Below are 19426 nucleotides of genomic sequence, written 5' to 3'. Positions count from 1 at the left end.
CTATGAGAGCCATCAGTGGCAAGGGATATCACAGAGGTACGAAGAAATACTGCGTCATCGTCACACTAGAAGTTAAAAACGCTTTCAACTCGGCGCGCTGGAATCACATCCTTAGCGCCCTAGAAAAGGAGGAAGTTCCACCTTATCTCCGACGAATCATCGCCAGCTACTTCAGCGACAGGGTGATGGAGTACTCCACCGTCGACGGCGCGGAGATCTACAGGTACATTTGCAGGTCGACAACAGCAGCAGCAGCAGCAGCAGCAACGGCAGCAGCAAGCAACGACGCTTCGGCACCTGCGACAGCGTATGCGTGCGAGAGAGACAGACAGCCGCGCGTGAGCAGACGTGCCGACGCGCAATAAATCGCGGCAGAATAGCTCGAGTACGCAGCAAGTTGACACGTGAGATTTCGCACCGTAGAAAAAGTAAGTTTTCGAGGTTATTGCGAACAGCGACTTGCCAATCAAGTTCCGGTTTGTACTCGGAGAAGACGGCAGATAGAAGGCCGACGTGAACCTGTGTGCTGTCGCCCAGAAGGGCGTATCGTGTGCTCGTGAAAAAGTTCGCCGGTAAAGTAAGTTCGCCCAGCCGCGCCTGTGCAAGCCAGTGCACCCGTGTGAATTCGCCCAGTTGGGCCTGTGCAAGTGCATGCACACGTGCATAAACAATTGGACATCGCCTCCCAGACGTGGGCAGAAGAGCGTATACAGCCGCCGCACGTGCTCATCAACGCCCGGACGAGGGGCGAATTAGCTGAGAAACGGAGTGATCCAACGTCGAGGCGCCGAAGATTTGGGGTTATTTTTAAGATTATTTTAAGAGGTATTGGTCGACGTGACTGCCGGGTCGCGGGCGTGTGATTGTGTGTGTTCGAATTTGGCTGACGAGTTTCACAGCGGCGATACGCAGCAAGCAGAGTATTGGTGTGCGTGTGTACCTCGACATCCAGGCCGGTAGCATCAGGGCGGATCGTCCGCGGCAAAGTACGAAGTGCATCGTCGAGATCAACGTGCGAGTGCCACGTCGCTTCGGTACACGTGCACTCGGCATCGTCACATAGATCGCGAGCGCAGTGGCCATATTGACTCGACCGATTAGGCTCGTATCACGAGATACGACCGACGCGAGCGTCACGCAAGCCCCTGGTGGGCAAAGTCGGAAGTAAAGTTAGGTCGAACTTGTGCCTCGTCGCGTCCTATTGTAAATCATCGCCCGTTGGGCAATTTGAAGTGAGTTTCCGGCCAAGTGGGCCTTGAATTAAATAAAGTACAGCATTTAATTGACAACATAGCCTTTTTTTTATTTAACGACGTTACTTTTCGCGGATTCCAGCAGAAGTTGCCAGAGTTCAACGGTGAGTCAGCAAGTCTACAGCAAGCTCGTACTGACGACGGGCCCAATATCCCCTCTGGAGGTAATTGACCAGGTAAGGTGGTCCTATAACAAATTTATTCGACAGCAGGTGATTTGCTGCTTTCCCTACCCCGGGGTCAGCCGTCCCTCAAAGTTCATTGAAAGTAAATAATATAATAAAAGAGGTGCGTTGGTCGGTAGGTAGGTAGGTAGGTAAGTAGGTACAGGTCCAACCAGAACGGAAGTAGCTAACTCAAGTTAGAGGCGATAGCCACGGTGTGATCTGTTCGGAGATCGAACGAGAAGTGTCAGTCTCAGGCCGAACAAAGATCTTTGCTTGCTCAAGGCCTGGTAGAGATTGCGTGAGCAAGAGCTCGGTGAGCGAATGCTGCTGGGAAGGGAATGCTCTCGATACTCTCCAGGCCCCCGTATTTATACGATCGGCGGGCCTGGCTGGAGTGGGATGGACAAAGTAGGAGGTATTGGAGAATTTAAATGTTTAAATAGAAGAGGCTGGAAAACTGTAGTTAGTAAAAATAAGGGAGTTGGAAATTAGGATTGTAGGGAAAATTGCCTTTCTAACGATACCTCATGGTACATAGTTAAATACAAAATGATTGTTAATAATAATATTCCTATACTTCGTAACAATGTTTCTTAAGAAAATACTTAGTTAGTTAACAATTATTAATATTAACTTTTTATATAATATTTAATAATTAATTGTATAATTCAGATATGAGTTGATATTAATCGTTAGCAATTTATATTTTAAAATTGACTGTACTCACACAAAATATACGTGTGCAACAATGAACAATTGTAAAGTTGAACATAAATTTGATGTATTGAACAACTTTGGTTTGAATTTGTTTAACATAAATTAATATAATGTTTAATTGATAATAATGAGTAACTCTGTCAAACGATGACAGAGATGTAACAAATAACGTTTCATTATTCATTTGTTTCGACGCTTATGTGTCATTAATGTTTAGCGGAAATTCTGTTATTTTCAACGTTATGGTAGTTAAGTAAAGTTAACTAAAAAGTTATAATGTTAAAAGTTATAATGTACTTTTTTGGATTTACTTACTTGACAATTACATTGTGACATGTTTGAAGTTTTATTTCTGATGGCTGTCCATAGACATTACTCAAATTTCTTAAATGTTCTTTTTAATCTAGTTCATTTAAACACGTAGCGTGATAATTAACTTAATTTGCTTTGAAATTTACAAATTAATTTTGATAAATATTTTCGATTTATTTCAAATTTCGGTAGTGGGTACCGAGGCCGCTGGAATTGGGATACGACAATCGAGAGATGCGGTTACCAGGGGGTCTATCGCGGCAAGCTCACGTATAGCCGACGCGTGAGTTGCGCCCGTGAGATGTTTACGATGTTACATTAAATTATTATGGGTTAGCTCATACATCTCGCGGGCGCAACTCACGCGTCGGCTATACGTGAGCTTGCCGCGATAGACCCCCAGTGAGTGTCCGAATGGGGTGGAGTGGAAAAAAAAACACACCCACACACACACACACACATGGGCACGATGCCATCGGCGACAACAGAAAAGGAGGAGTATCTAAAAACTCACGGAGACTCACACCGTTGCGCCGGAAGCGAGAACCACAGTCACAAGATGTAGCCGACAGAGCAAATTGGGCACTTGCCATCGGCGGCAGAAGCGAGAACCACACTCACAAGATGGCACTAGACAGCTGTAACGGTGGGATCAGGTGGGGGCTTATAATGATAAGTCGTAAAGTTCGGTAAGAAGTATTTGTTGTTTTATTAATAAACTAACGATTAATTATTTACAAATATAACAAATCAATTAAGCAAACAAAAGGATTTGACTTTAGTTAGAAAGAGCAGAAAGCAAAGGAAAATATTAACTTTGATTGCAAAGAAATAAGAAAAGCAACAAATGATTATTCAATATTAACAATTAAGCAAAGATTAATCAATGATAGCCAAGCAATTAGGTGACAGGCAAAGCGGACACAGGTGCGTTGGATTACTCGTTGGTCGGATAAGACCGGACAGTCGGTACCTGGAAAGTGAGTGTCGGTTCGTATAAGTATCTATCTATCGGATCAAGTGTCACATATAAACAGCCCCGGGTCGGTCGGTGAGGAACGGAGGAACGGTACGGGGATCGGGTCGGGGATGCTCACGTGTGCCCACGAGAGTCGGAGAGAGTGCGTGTGCTCACGCACGGGAAGGTATGGTTGTGTTACGTGTGCTCACGTACACTACTTGATGCGTGTGCTCACGTATCAAGAATCGAGCTTCTCACCTCGTGTGCTCACGATGCGTCGCTCGCTTTGGCTAGAGCCGAATCTGCCTCACCGCTGAGCATTACCTGCTTATATAGGGCGCCGACGGTGGGGGCCGCGCGTTGCCTGGCAACGCGAGTACATACGTGGGGCCTACAGCGGCGCGCTCAGCTGACCGCGCAGCAGACGAGCGTTTGTGCGACCACGTACGTGGTCGTCACACAGCGAGTTCTAAAGAAAATGTCCAACTCAGGAGGAGATGCCAGCAATGTGTGACCACGCAGTAGACGGCTCTGAAAAAGGGGATACGACAATCGTCGATGGCATCGTGCAGGATCGGAGGTTCACCAAGCAGAAAGAAGATTAGTCCCTGAACCCCTAATCGTCGCATATCACTATGCGACGGATGGGGGATGTATGGAAAAACAACGACTAACAGAAGTAGCAGAAATGCTCAACTAACCCCGGCCTCACCGAAGCAATGCCTAACGGCGGATACCCGTGAGTGACCAAATGGGGTGGAGTAGAAAAAAAAAAAAAACGATGCCATCGGCCTCGTTGGCTCGGTGGGTACAGTTCTTGCCCGCTGATACAAGATGTGCAGTAGGGCGTGGGTTCAATCCCTACCTGGCGAATTTTCGAGGTTCGTTCTTTCGCCTGGTGTGGTCGAGCTCGTGCCCGAGGTGGGGCGGGTACCACCCAAAAAAGAAGACCCGGGCTATGTCATCAGCCTCCGAAACGGTAAAAAACCCCGATCATTGTGCGAGCTGGAAGCGAAAAGAATAGCCATAAGTAGGAGCCCGAGGCGAGGACTAATAAGGCTGGCAATAGACGGGGAGCACAACACTCCCATGGTAACACCTGAAACGAGAACCACACTCATAAGACGACAACAGAAAGGAGTATCTAAAACTCACAGAGACTTACAGGGTAGCGCTGGAAGCGAGAACCACACTCACAAGATGGCACTAGACAGCGAGTTCTAAAAATATCTCACTCAGGAGGAGATGCCAGCAATGTGTGACCACGCATTAGACGGCTTTGAAGAAGGGGATACGACAATCGAGAGATGGCATCACGCAAGATCGGAGGTTCACCAAGTACGAAAAAGATGAGTGCCTGAACCCCTAATCGTCGCATATCACTATGTGACAAATGGGGGATGTATGGAAATAATGACTAACATAGAAGTAGCATAAATGCTCAACTAACCCCGACCTCACCAAAGCAATGCCTAGCAGCGGTTACCGGTTATTCTGACCTGATTGTCCGAATGGAGTGGAGTAAAAAAAAAACGGTCACGATGCCACAATCGTGTGACACGGCCAAGCGATGGACCACCTACAAAAAACTTAACTTCTGAGTTCTTTTCCAGCTCTTGTTGTCGTCGACGTATTTGGCTGAAGCGGCTTCGCTCGTCGATCTTTGGCCTCTCTCAAGCTCGTCCGATATCTTAGTCTTCGTCAGCTCACTGCACTCAGCAGAAATAATCTGTAATTTTGGCCTGGGCGGCTCTGCACACAACTCTTCTTCTGACTCTTCAGGAGGGACGGTTGTTTGCGCAGGTTCAGCGTCGACTCGGACAACGTCGAGAAGTTTCTCGTTAGTCAAGGGCAACGACGCTACATCAGAGTCTGCACTCACGAACACTAGCTCAGTAGCATCGATGCTCTGAGCTGCCACTGGTGCACTTTCGCACGCTGCACAAGTCACTTCCATCGGAGTGTCTGTCTTCTTTGCCAAGACGCGCTGACATAGTCGATCTGTTACCATATCTTTGGTGAGCTGCGCTTCAGCGTCACTACGAGCCTTTTTGCGCTGCTCAATGAACCCAAGAAAGCGCTGTTTTCTGCGTGCCTTTCCGTGTAACTAGGGTGCAAGCTTACCCGTGCTCTTCTTCTTATTTTGACGCTTACGTCGAGCGGCCATGTTGAATATCCGTGCCGAGTTTCACACTTAGTACAACACTAGAAAATTAGTAAAACGTACAATTCGACACGAGGACTCGACTTTATACATGCTCCGAGAAATTTCACTTGTGGTTTGACAGGCGACACCGAGCGGCGAGTCCCCGAAGCTTTTTAAGACATGTTGCTTTATCAAGTCTGACATATTCGTCTGGTTGATCAACGATTTTGACGATCTTAACGATGGGCCTCTTATAAGACTCGCTGACCGTCGCAACTGTAGCAACTCGCACCATACCATCTCTCTCAAGGTGGACCTCCGTAACTTTAGCTATGGGCCACCGGGCGCACGGAGTACTTTCGTTTTTTACTAAAACGATATCGCCGACAACGATGTTCGGTTCGGCTTGTTGCCACTTATTGCGTTTTTGTAACGTATGCAAGTACTCCTTAGACCATCGCTCCAAGAATACCTGTGTCAACTGAGTGACCCTTTTCCAACTTTCTAACGTTTCGATTTTCTCAGTCTTTACCGGAGGTTCGGCGATTAGAAAGGAAAACTCACCGATTATCGGATGAGCGGGAGTCAGTACCGTCTCAGGCTACGGCTCTTCAGGCAAAGGAGTGAGAGGCCGAGAATTTAAAATCGCTTCTATCTGAGCTAAAAGTGTAGCGAACTCTTCGTACGTGAGAAGCGTGTCGCCTATAATGCGCTTTAAATGATGCTTTACAGATTTAACACCAGACTCCCACAGACCCCCGAAGTGAGGAGAACCGGGTGGATTATAATGCCAAGTTATGCCTTCACCACTCAAGTGCGAGAAAATCGACTTGTAGGATACCGAGCCTTTCCGATGCATTTGCCGAAGCTGCGCGTCTGCGTCTACAAAGTTTGTGCCGCAATCGCTGTATATATGCGAACATTGCCCTCTGCTAGAGACAAAGCGCTTAAGGGTCGCGATGAATGAGGCAGTATCATAAGATGACACAGCTTCTAAATGAACGGCTTTAGTCACCATACAAACAAAAATGGCCATATATCCTTTCTGCGAAAGCGAGCCTCTATGCCTGGAAGCTTTTAACATGAAAGGCCCAGCTTAGTCAACACCTGAGCTTTTAAACAGCAGATCAGGTGTGACGCGTACGGCGGGTAAATCAGCCATTCGCTGCGATGCAGTAGCGGCTTTGTATCGCAAACAAACAACGCACTTTCTCAGTTGTGCGCTGATTGCGACTTTGAGTCTTGGGACCCAATAGTGTTGTCTGAGATGCGACACAATCAACTGCACACCACCGTGCAACGTCACCTTGTGCATATGATCGATCAATAACGTCGTCGACTTTTCGTAGGCAGAATTATCGGGTGTTTACAATCATCGCTTCGAAGGGAGTTGTGTAATCGACCACCTACCCTGAGCAATCCAATTTCAATTTTGGGGCTAAATTTGCTCAAGCAATGGCCTTTAGATAATCGATGTCCAGATTCCACCAAGAGCATTTCCTTTGGAAAGTACGAGGCCTGCGTCATTCGACAAAGCTGTATCGTGGCGCAAGTCAGTTCGCCCACTGTTATCTTTTCTTCAGCGGAAGATTCAAATTGCAAGCTCAATTTTATATCGCATTTTAGAGCGAGCTTTTTTACGAAACGTAAACAATAAACGAGTACTTGCCTCATTCTAGAATATGAGGAGAAAGGAGCGATGATCTCGCACTCTAGTGGTGGTGTTACCTCTTGGAGCAGTAAGACTCGCTCAGGCGTCTCAATCTCGGTCGTAGCTTCGTTACTGTTATCGAAGTTTGTTGTAGTCCAAGGTTGAGACGTTGCGACCAGCGCTTCTGGCCCGCACCACCACAGCTTGTTGTCTCGGAGGGCACTTGCAGTACTGCCTCGCGATGCAAGATCAGCCGGATTTTTTGTATTGATAAACTGCCAAGTCGTTCGGGGAGTCAGGTGAACTATGTCTGCGCACCTATTCGCAACGAAGACCGGCCATCGGACAGGGATTCCGTGAATCCAATGCAGGGTGGTCTATGAATCCGACCACAGATACAAAGGGACTCTAGCAAAGTCTTCGGTAGCGATGAACGAGGAAGCGAGCTTAGCCAGTAGGTGTGCTGCGCAGAGCTCGAGTCGCGGTATCGAGAGCGTCTTGAGCGGGGCGATCTTAGTCTTCGATGCAAGCAGAGTGACTCTCGCTTTTCCGTGATAGAGAACGCGGACATAGAGCACTGCTGCATAAGCATATTTCGATGCATCGGCGAAGCCGTGCAGTTCAAGATAAGCATCGCTCAGAATGCCTGTCCATCTTGGTATAGCAATCGTTGCTAATACTCGCAAATCATTCTCAAAAGCTCGCCATTTTTCGACTTCAGATGCAGGCAATGGTCGCTTTTGCCCTAGCGTGCGTTTTCTCTCGCTTAAACTTTGCTTTCGGAACGTAGCGCAAAGCTCAAAGGCGTGATCTTCCAAGCACACTGGACAAAGCGACTGGTTCGAACTAGATTGCATGAAATTACTGGACTTGCGATTCCTACTCGTCGAAGCCTTCGAATCACTGGAGGTGTGCAGGGTTCTCTTAGCAAAATTCTGCGTACTTTCCAGCAGATAGAGAGCTCTTCTCTCCGTCTCCAGCAATTTACATAAGTCCTCAAACGTGTCGGGCACTGTAGGATCTCTCAACTGATTCACACTGTCTTCGCACTTGACTCGACATTGCTGAGTAATTTTACTTCTAGTCAAGAAGACAGTGAAGTGAACCCAATGTTGAACAGGGCTGCCCAAGGCCTTGGACGCTTGGAGCAAATTGCGTACACCGTTTAGCACGCGCATCAATTCCACTGACGAATCATTAGCTATGGCAGGGCTAATGACATCAACTTAGTCATTAACTTATTTATGAGGAGCCGCTTGTTGTCGTAATGACTCAACAACACTTTCCAGGCAGTAGCGAAATGCTCGCCCCCAGATGGGACTTCTTATAGCAGTTCCGCGGCTTCGCCTTTGACATAAGTCCTCAGATAATTCATTTTGAATATGGCGAGCAGATTAGGCCGCTCAATCACCATTTCCTTAAATGAGTCCCGAAATCTCACCTAATCTTGGATGTCACCGGAAAAATCACTGATGACGATCGTCGGCAGCTTAGCTCGATTGACGTCCATTTCAGCTATAGACGCATCAATATTCGGCTGAGCTCCGATCTGCAACGTCTCCTTTTTAACTTTAAGGAGATGATCTTAGAAGAGACCCAGATTCGTTAGAAATGCTTCGTGCACTATGAAATACTGGTCTTGCTCGAAGTAATCATCTTTCTTATCTACCTCTTCATTCTCTTCCAAAGCTTCGTGATTTTTCTCGAACTCATAACACCGTTTTTTCACCTGCTCCATCCTCGATAGACACGCGCCTATTGTCATCAGGCCTTTACCAAGCTACGCAAAGTTTTCAAACGATCTACTTATCATTCCTGCTTTCATGAGTTGAGCTTCCATTTTGCAGTACTTTAGACTTCAATACAATCACTCAATTTGACCGATTTACCAAAAACCAATAACACAGCAGATATTCCCGGGTTTCGGTGCCAATGTTTTTTGCATTAAGAGTCAAAAACATAATTCTCTATATTTAGATAACTATAAATCGGCTTGTGAAGTGGGTGGGAATCGGCAAATCAAAAAAACAGTATATTTAAATTAATATAATTCTATTTATTTTTAACATGCTTATAATTATACAATGATAGAATAATAAGCGAATAAACAAAATGATTCCAAAAAAAAACCTTTGATGTCACAATACTTTCAATTAAAGTGAGCAGAAAACTTAATTTATTTGAGCTTGTAATGCCGGAACGGTATTATGGTTTAATAAGTCGCCCGACGAATCATTGTCGGTCAAGGCCAATAATAATAATTTAATATTACGAGAGACTGCGTGATTGTTCCTTTTATGTTATATGTCAATAAGAGAGGACGATCGAATAGACGGGCGAAGTCGAAGCAGCGCGAAAAGAGAAGATGACAGTTAATTACCGTTGGATCGGTAGAGGCACAGGTCGCCTAAGATTTGAGTTGAGCGAACGTAGTGTGTTTTCTCGCGAGTCGCGAAATACGTGCGTAGATACGTCGTCGAGTGTAACCGAGCGTAAGTGCTGGCACGAGGTAGTCCAGGAGACTACCTACGTCGAGCCGCAGGTGTGAGTGCGAGTGTGAGCTCTAAGCCCTCGGTCGAGGGGTGCGTATAATTGTGTGCTCGAGGTCGTGCCAGTGGGTGTGTGCTTGTGTGAACGAGTCGATCTGATCATCGCTGCAGAGGTGATCGGCCCCGAACTCAACGAGCCACAACGTCGTCTGTTACAGGGACCAGCCGCGTCGGCCGTCGGCGGGACGGTCTCACTCTCTTCGAGACCAATTGTAGTTAATAATATAAGTCTATTAATAAATCGTTATTGAGTATTCTAACAGAGAATAATGAGAGTCGTTATTCATGAATGTATGTGCGTGTGATTAGTCCCTTTTCCCTGTATTGCATGAATCTTACAGGTAGACCCCGGACGTGCAGAACGGATCCACAAGCCCAAAAGACACACGTAACCGACGAGGTACGTCGGGGGTAAGATTTCAGGTTACAAGCTATAAATTATTCGTTCGGCATCTGCCGTTCCTGAGAAGCTGTCTTGAGCTTGCAACTCTCAAGCTCTCGTTCGATATAATAGCCTGCGCGCTGCTCCTGCTCGATAAATTGTAGTAACGGCGATCGAAGGCCAGACCTTCCAACCATTCAACTCAAGGAGTTGACTTGGCGTTCCGAAAACTCAATGAGTTCTCCGGCCAAGCCAACTCCGAGTTGCGCGGCGACTCGAAGTGTAAACACTTCGCTACCACGACTCACTCGTCGAACAGAACAACTCGCAAGCAAGTTGTCCCGTTCGATCAGTTAATCAAATCGTACACTGCGAGAGCAGGCTGGCTGATAAGCTCGCGGCCTTACTCGCTCGCATGCGGGTACTACCGTGGGTCATAGACGCCACCTAGCTGTAGAGATCTAATCATAATTCGATTTAAAAAATTCAAGTAAATCAATTAACAATAGAAAAAAAGAAGCGCTGCAAAATGTGTAACTAAAGTCACATTTAAAGGTAAAAAATTAAAAAAGTAAATAAATAAAATAAACCAAATACTTTTTTATATTAGTTGGTTTAATTACTCGAATTTTAGATCGAATTACTTGAATTGTTTAATATTCAATTCTATTTTTAATGTTCATAAAGACGTTACACATCTTACAGCTGTTCTTATACAGCTGATTTTGTTTTCTATTGTAATTTTTATCGATTTTAATGAAGCTGATTTTTCGATTTATATTGCAGTCAATACTTTCCGATTAATTGTGATTTCGTTTAATTAGGGCCGAGGCCGCATGCGCGGCTTCTACTTACATTACCTCCGTTTCAAAACGAATTTAAGTTTAATTCAAATTTTCGATTTAGTTTTAATAGTTGTGAGCTTTAGGTTTGGTTATGATTGCCGAGGCCGCTCCGCGGGCTCAACATATTACGAGCCTTCACCAACAAATTTGATGAATTTAAAAACTCCTTTACTCAAAATATTCGTTAAAAATTGATAAATTTGTAGTTACATTTACGTAAATTTATAAAAATTAGTGTACCAGAACACTACGATTTATGATTTACGATTGTAGACATGTGCGCGAAGCTATACAATAACTCGAGTTATTATTTGACCGATCAACACGCATAAAAACGCAACGCGCGAGCGAGAGACAGAGATGCAGAGATACACAACGCTACGTTGTACATTTCATAGAAATGAGTGCTGACTGCTGAGTACTGCTCGCCCATGCTGTGCGTGTCGTAGCAGAAGCAAGCTGACAGTCACTCGACACTGCCTAGCGTCGACCAATCACGGCGCGAGAAGCAAACAGACGCTACTGAGACTAAAAACCTATGATTATCGCGCTCGCTCGCTCGCTTGTTTTTCACGGATTCACTAGCCTACCCAACGAGCCATAAGACGTAACACATCAAAAATCACTTTTTACGAAGATGACGTGAGATTGAAGAATAAAGACTAAAAAATTTAAGAAAAAAATTTTTTATTACTTTTTTCTGCCCTCAACATTGAGCAATTAATGGCATGTAAATATATAATTTGTAGGATGCTGAAAACTCAATTGCGATGTATATGAGGAAGCGCCGCAGCTCTCTATGTCATATTTGCCAAAGGGAGCGTGAAGCGCTTGCCTCAATAAACGAGCTGAGAAAATAAATTACGATACTATTTTTGCTTCCTCATAGAGGAAGCTTTGTGATGGGCCCCATTTTGACTTTCGTATATAATCCTCGTAGGGTATATTCAATGATATTTCTATATACTAGATCGAATTTCTCACACATGTTGGTATGTATGTGTGTGTGTGTGTGTGTGTGTGTGTTTTTTTTTTTTTTTTTTTTTTTTTTTTTTTTTTTTTTTTTTTTTTTTTTTTTTTTTTTTTTTTTTTTTTTTNTTGTTTTCCATACATCCCCCATCCGTCGCATAGTGATATGCGACGATTAGGGGTTCAGGGACTCATCTTTATCTTCTTGGTGAACCTCCGATCCCGCACGATGCCGTCGGCGATTGTTGTATCCCCTTTTTTATAGCCATCTATTGCGTGGGCTCACATTGCTGGTATCTCCTCCTGAGTTGGGCCTCTCTTCTTAGAACTCGCTGTCAAGTGCCATCTTGTGAGTGTGGTTGTCGCTTCTGCAGCCGATGGCAAGTCCGCCGCTTTGCTCTGTCGGCTACATCTTGTGAGTGTGGTTCTCGCTTCCGGCGCTACGCTGTGAGTCTCCGTGAGTTTTTGAACTCCTCCTTTTCTGTTGTCGTCTTGTGAGTGTGGTTCTCGCTTCAGGCGCCATCATGCGCTTCACCAGAGCCTTGGCTCTCGCATCCCGTCCTCTTGTGAGTGTGGTTCTCGCTTCCGACTTCTTCATGGGAGTGGTGTGCTCCATCTATTGCAAGCCTTGTGAGTCCTCGCCTCGGGCTCCTACTTATGGTTTTCCTACCGCTTCCAGCTCGCACAGTGATCGGGGTTTTTTACCGCTTCGGAGGCTGATGACATAGCCCGGGTCTCCTTTTTGAGTGGTACCCGCTCCACCTCAGGCACAGGCTCGACCACACCAGGCGAAAAAACGAACCTCGAAAATTCGTCTGGTGGGGATCGAACCCACGCCCTACGGCGTACCTTGTATCAGCAGGCAAGAACTATACCCACTGAGCCAAGGAGGCCGATGTGTGTGTGTGTGTATGAGTGTGTGTGCGGCTGTATGTCTGTGCAGAGTGATTCCTCGATAACGGTAGCACGTATGGTAATGGGGGAGGGCTTATTTTGTTCGTTGTGATGTAAGGATGAAGCCTGAAAACTTGATTAAGCGATAAATGAAGAAAAAAAATTGTTTTTTTTGATTTTCAAAAATTAAAAAAAAATTTTTTTTTTTTTTTTAGATAAATCTTTACATCAAAATTGCCGTTCTTTCATTAAAATTTTTAAGAACGAATGCACGAAAATACACATACGGCACGCGAGCGAGCGTCTTGTACGCCATTATCCGTGCACGTACTTATAAGCAATGGTCTATCAGCGAAGATATAGGAAAAAAGCATTAGATATACGCAGCGTGAAGGGAAGAGGCGCAGCATATTATACGCATATAAGCTTATCGTTGCGTGGCGGAGATTGTACGAGTGCAACAGATTTTTCAAATTTTCATTAAAATTCCAAGACGAAATGCAACTAATTTTACGTACTGCACATTGTACGCGCGCGTGGCTTCTCGCCACGCCATAAAGTATGTCAACAAAAATTATATATCAAAGAATAGAAGAACGTTGGCAATTGATTCCACAAACAGAAATAATTTATGATTGAAACTGTTTTGTGATCAAATTAGAAAGATGATATTAATATTTTCAAATTATTTTTAAGTTAAAAAAAAAGTATGAGGAAGCTACTTGCCAATACATTGGCAGCGGTTCTTCTTTTTTCTAACCAGCAATAGTCCCTTAAAAAAACATAGTTTTACATCAAAAACTAAAATTCACTTTTCAACATTTTACTTTCATGTTTTTCAATTTACAAGATTTAACACAAGTGTGCCCTCTTATTATGAAATTTCCCAAACACAGCTTTATCTTATAAATTCTCATTGTCAGATTATTAATACGATATAGTTAATTAAAAATTAGTTTGGTAATAGTTTTTTATAGCCTTACCCATTTACTCTTCCATTGTGATCTCCATTTAAGCCACTGCCATTCTGTAAAACGAAACAAAGTATTTAAAAAAAGTTTTCACATCAAGTTAATGATATCAAATTCAAAACTTTATCTTAAAACAATAACTGCGTTTGTACGCTGTGATCTCAAAGATTTTCTTTTTAGTAAACGGCAAAAAAGAAAAACGAGATTTTAAAATTCTATTATAAATTTTTGAGTTTAACTTCATTTGGCACATTTAATATGGAGAGTTAATCCTGTAATAAATGATAAAAAAAACTTTTTTCACTTTTCTTAAGGTGATGCCTTGGCCACAATTTTTACTAACCGAGCACAGAAAATGTATATTATCGTAACTTTTTTTCCAGGCTAATTTTCGAAAAACGGCTCTGTGCAGCCCTCCGTATTATTGCTGTGAACAACTGCGACAAATTTCAGCCAATTTCATCGGATATTTTTAATATCCGATATTTTTATCAATAATCTATAAGCTGATGAGATCCAGAATGTACGTTAGAAAGAGCTTGCATGACTTATTTTTCCCGGTTTACGATGTCTATGTTTCTCGTACATAATTTCAATACACGTGTTAGTAAAAAAATTTTTTATCAGCGAAATTTGAAAATTTGATCGATATTTTTTTATTTTGTTATAAAATATTTAGTCACACATTTTTCGAGCTGAAGGTTTCGAGTCATGATTGGGTCTTAATTTATTGCTCGTTTTATAAGATGCTCTGCATCTGCCGACATATTTCCATCTCCTGTCGCAGTAAGAATAAGTATAGGTAATTGGTGAGCTACTTTCCTTGCATTATAGAATAGGTAATAAGCATCAAAAATTTAAATTTTTTCCACAAAATTCAGCACTTTCTTATTCCCCTGCTTTACACTGGTACAGGGTACTCATTTCGAAAGACGAGTCACAAATTAAAAATTTTTTTTTTAATTTATGCGCGAAAAAACCGCGAATATGAAAACAAAATACCATAAATGCTGAAGTTAGGTCACAAACAAGAGTACCGTGAGTACGGAAAATCGCGAATATGGAATTCGCGAATAACGAGGGTACCCGCAAATAGCGGGTACTCCAGTGCCGTGATCGGAATTTCAAAATTTTAACTTTACCGTGATGTACAGCTTATTTAGTACCGATACTTTTACGATTATTAAGTAAAAATAAATGAAACGACTCAAAGATATATCGTTGCCATTCTCTCATGAATCTCGATTTTTATTTTTATTTTTTATTTTAGTTGATTACGGCCCTTTCTGCTACTAGGCTAATTGGCCAACTTCACCGTTCTACCTAACGGTGGGTCTTGCGTGTATATGTAAGTGTGTGTGTTAGTGTATTAGCGTGTACCTATAGTCGATATGGTTGCGCCTCCCATACCACTGAGGTTACGCTTTGATAATGGTGTGACCCCCAACACCAGAGACCGCAGTTGAAGAGCACCGGCTTTTTTCCAAGGAAAATTTCCACGGATCACACCCAACGGTGCAAACCCCGCAGAAAAAATCCTCGGGAAAAAACCAGCCCACCGCCGGGATTTGAACCCCCGACTTCTCGGTTGAGAAGCAAGAGCTCAAGCCCCACAGCCACCGCGGCCTCCATGAATCTCGAGACTTTCATAAGTCGGTAGCGCCATCTATTGATACTCGTTTTATTCTTTGGTATATTAGCGTATACTAACATTTTAGTACAACTTATAAAATGTAGTAATGAAATTGGAGCATTTGGCTTTGTGTGGCTGTCTGGGATAATTGAACATTGTCCTTGTGGGTCCAATATGTTGAAAATTCAAATCGAATTACTGTTCTTTATCGTCCAAAAAGTTTTAAGCAGCCTCAGTGACATGAGTGTATCATTATGACATATATTGATGTATTTTGGTTTTTTTCAACTCTTGGGCAGTTACGTTTCATCTCAAAATTGCTTTGTTGTCGTAACTTTCCATGTGAACGGTTTGAGCAAATGAGCTGAAATTTTGAGGGATTGTTCTACATAAGAATGGCTACAAACGCAAGCACTTTCAAAGGTATTGGGACAAATGAGCACTTTTTTCAGGCTATGATGTAGCATAATCTGTCATTTTATCATATATATTAATGAATATAAGTGTATATGTGGCTGGCAAATTGTGTATAACTAATTAAAAAATCTGAAAGTGCTTGCGTTTGTAACCACACATCTAATGATCAAAATGAGACCTCAAGGGCCATGATTGAACCATCGGTTCTAGCTGGATCCTACGGCACAGGGGTACCTGTCAGGACTGTGGGCTTGCTTCATCGAGGAGGGTTCTATGGTGACTGGGACCTCAATTTTCATATTCCAGAGTGAAAAACTTTGAAAAAAGAGTGAAGAAAACAGAGTTTTCTCTGTATATTCCAAAAAAAATTTTTTTCTTCATAATTAAGAAAATTTTTCATAAATGTAGGTTTAAGGTACCTTTCCCCCCTTAAACAAATGTCTTAAAGGGAACTCATTAGCATATAAACATGCTTTCCATGTATAGGTTGATTCAATACCAATTCTATTTTGCTTGTTACACCGCTGTAAACTCCCACGTATAAGTGAGTTCCCCCATCGAAACCAATTGTCATAAAAAATTCAGAACTAATATTATTACAATTTAAGAAGACTCACATTTTTTTTGAAATCTTGATAAAGTCTTCTTTTTTTATTGAAAAATAAAAACATTGACAATTATTTGGGTACATGAAGATGTTAATTATTATATTTATTATTATAATTATATTTCAAATATAGACTTTTCATCCAGCTACATATGATTAATTTTTTAAATTTCTCTATCTTTGCTCCGAAATTTTTATGATAAGACTGATATTGTTATGAATTGGAACGGAGAGCCCATGTTTTTATATAAAAATTGCTTTTACGCAAAAAACGCTTCTATAGAAAAAGCAATTTTTTTATAAAAAATTTTTCTATCTATGGGTCAAAATAATACTTTATTACAAAACCGTGCGCGCGTATGTCACTGATCTTGACGCTCTTTTGGTATGTTATAATACATGGTATAAAGGTTCCAAAAACAAAATTTCAAACCCCCTCCTCTCTCGCTACCCCCCCCCCCCCCNCCTACCCCCCACTTCCGGTATAAACATCAATTTTCTATTTATATTTATTCTGAAGCCCTGAGGTAATTAAAAAATCTGAAAAAATTCATAAAAATATTTTTTATGAATCCAAACAACCTTGAATTTTTCCAGATTTTTGGAGTGCTTCAGGCTTTTAGATAAAATCATTGAAAATTCTGAAAATCAAGATACGGCGATATGAGCCAATGTAGAACTCGGAAATTTTCAGTTTTTTTCACATTGAAAAACGTAACCTTAATTTTTTTCAGATATTTTAATTGAAAGCGACAGATAATAGGTTCCAGTAAAAAAATTTGAAAATATGTTTTTTGAATTCCTTGTCAAATTTTAATTAATTTGACCGTTTCCAGTTTTCGATTGAAGCCTCCTAGCTCAATCGAGAGCAGCAAACTAGTTTTATCATTCCTTTATGTCTTCAGAAACGTCTTCAGAATTTTGCATTAATCTTTGTCATGCTCTAGATATACTAAAAGCGCGTCAACATCAGTGATATACGTGCGCACAGTTTCGTAAAAAAGTATTATTTAGACTCTTATTTGTATTATTTGTATTATTTGTATTATTTAAGGTATTATTTGAGCTCTTCATTCCAATTGATAACAATTTCAGTCTTATCATAAAAATTACGGAGCAAAGATAAAGATATTAAAAAAATTAATCATATGTAGCTGGATGAAAAGTCTATATTTGATATATCAGTATAACAATAATTATCATCTTCATGTACACAAATAACGATTGATACTGACAAGACCACGATTCTCAGGCCTCGGTTCGAGTTCGTGCAATGGCTGCAATCCCCTCAGTCGCTCGTCCGGGAGTACACTACTAATAGGCATCCAAGGGTTCACAATTCTCGACTGAAAAGTTCTGATAAAGAGCTGATTCAGCTCATCAACGCTGACAGGCAGCTCGGCAGATCTGCCAGCCCACGAGCAAAGTCCGAGACAGCCCAGCATTCTCCACTTTGAGGCCAAATCAGCGCAATCACGAAAGCGCTCAATGTTCTCCAATGTTTTCCAAGCTTTGTCTCGAGTCACTCTGAGCTGCTTCAATTCTGGTGAGTACCAGGGCTTAGGCCGAATCCTCTGCACGATGTAGTCCTGGGTGAAAAGGTCAAATTTTTCATGCACCAGATGTGAAACATCGATGCTTGTGCTGGTATTTTCGGACTTTTCTTTTTCTTGATTTTTTAGGTTATACTTTTCGTTTTAACTTTTACTTGTTTGATTCGTGTCTTTTTTCACTTTTTTCTTGTTTGATTTAGATTTCTACTTTTTTTATTTAAATTTATTTTTGATTTTCTAGTTTCTAGTTTGTTTTTAGTTTTTTACTGATTTATTTTTAACTTATTTGATTTATGAATTTTCATGTTTTTTTTTTTAATTCTTTAAGTTTCTTTAATTTATTGATAAAGATGTTACACATCTTGCAGCTGTTCAAAAACAGCTGATTTTTTAAAAATTTTTCTTTAATTTTTTCAATTTTTAATTTGTTTTTCGTTTAGATTTTTTCATTAGAAATCACGTTTTCAAAAAATCAACTTTCAATTGTAGCTTCGAAAATACATTTTTATCAAATTATTTATTGCTGAATTAAAATATTAAATTAGTGCATTCAGCGGTTATCGCTCGGTATTGATATGACATAAAAACATAGACTTCCTTGCACAAGTCATCGCCGAATCAAAATATCGTCCTAGTGCATCGAGCGGTTATCATTCATTGTATGTTAATATACAGGGTGTCCCAAAAGTATGGAAACCTTTGAAAAGCGGCCAAAATAAGCGGGAAAAAAATCGATAACCCTATATTCGACGTATTTTTTCACGGGAAATCCAATGGTGACCTTGGATTTGACCTTGAACATATCCTCAAAGCTGCAGCGACTCAAAAATCAATTTTTCAAATGTAACCCCCATTTTTTATTGCAGATTTGAAAAGAGTGGAAAATTTCACATCGAAATGTATGTTTTGTTTTTTTTTTAAGACCATTTTGAGGGTGATACAGGCTCAAATGAAACCCCGATTTAACCTAAAATTAAGCTCAGAAGAACTTCATTTTCTAACTGTAGCGCCCCCAAAAATGATATTGGAAAAAAACATAAGGGGCTATTCAAACGTAAAATTTTTCGCTCTTTTCAATGGTGACCTTAAATTTGACCTAGAACATAACCTAAAAGCTGCAGCAACTCGAAGTCGAGTTTTTACACGGCAACCGCAATTTTTTATTTCAGATTTGAAAAGAGCAAAAAATTTTACGTTTGAATAGGCCTTCATGTTTTTTTTCGAATATAATTTTTGGGGGCGGTACAGTTAGAAAATGAAGTTCTTCTGAGCTTAATTTTAGGTTAAATCGGGGTTTCATTTGAGCCTGTAGCACCCTTAAAATGGTCTTTAAAAAAAACTGTACATACATTTCGACGTGAAATTTTCCACTCTTTTCAAATCTGCAATAAAAAATGGG

The 19426-nt window shown here is 41.7% G+C and overlaps 1 protein-coding gene across 1 annotated transcript in view; it reads right to left on the bottom strand.

Annotated features, from left to right (window-relative positions):
* LOC106651209 (putative leucine-rich repeat-containing protein DDB_G0290503) overlaps nucleotides 1-19426 on the bottom strand; it is a 165879-nt gene that overhangs the window by 103379 nt on the left and 43074 nt on the right. Inside the window, exon 4 of the mRNA XM_023460113.1 lies at nucleotides 13830-13873. Coding sequence (XP_023315881.1) covers nucleotides 13830-13873 — 44 coding nt within the window. The remainder of the gene's footprint in view (nucleotides 1-13829; nucleotides 13874-19426) is intronic.

This window comes from Trichogramma pretiosum, unplaced genomic scaffold (genome assembly GCF_000599845.2).
Source record: "Trichogramma pretiosum strain Unisexual culture from Peru unplaced genomic scaffold, Tpre_2.0 scaffold138, whole genome shotgun sequence".
Lineage (NCBI taxonomy): Eukaryota > Metazoa > Arthropoda > Insecta > Hymenoptera > Trichogrammatidae > Trichogramma > Trichogramma pretiosum.
This window is presented reverse-complemented; position numbering and strand designations above follow the sequence as displayed.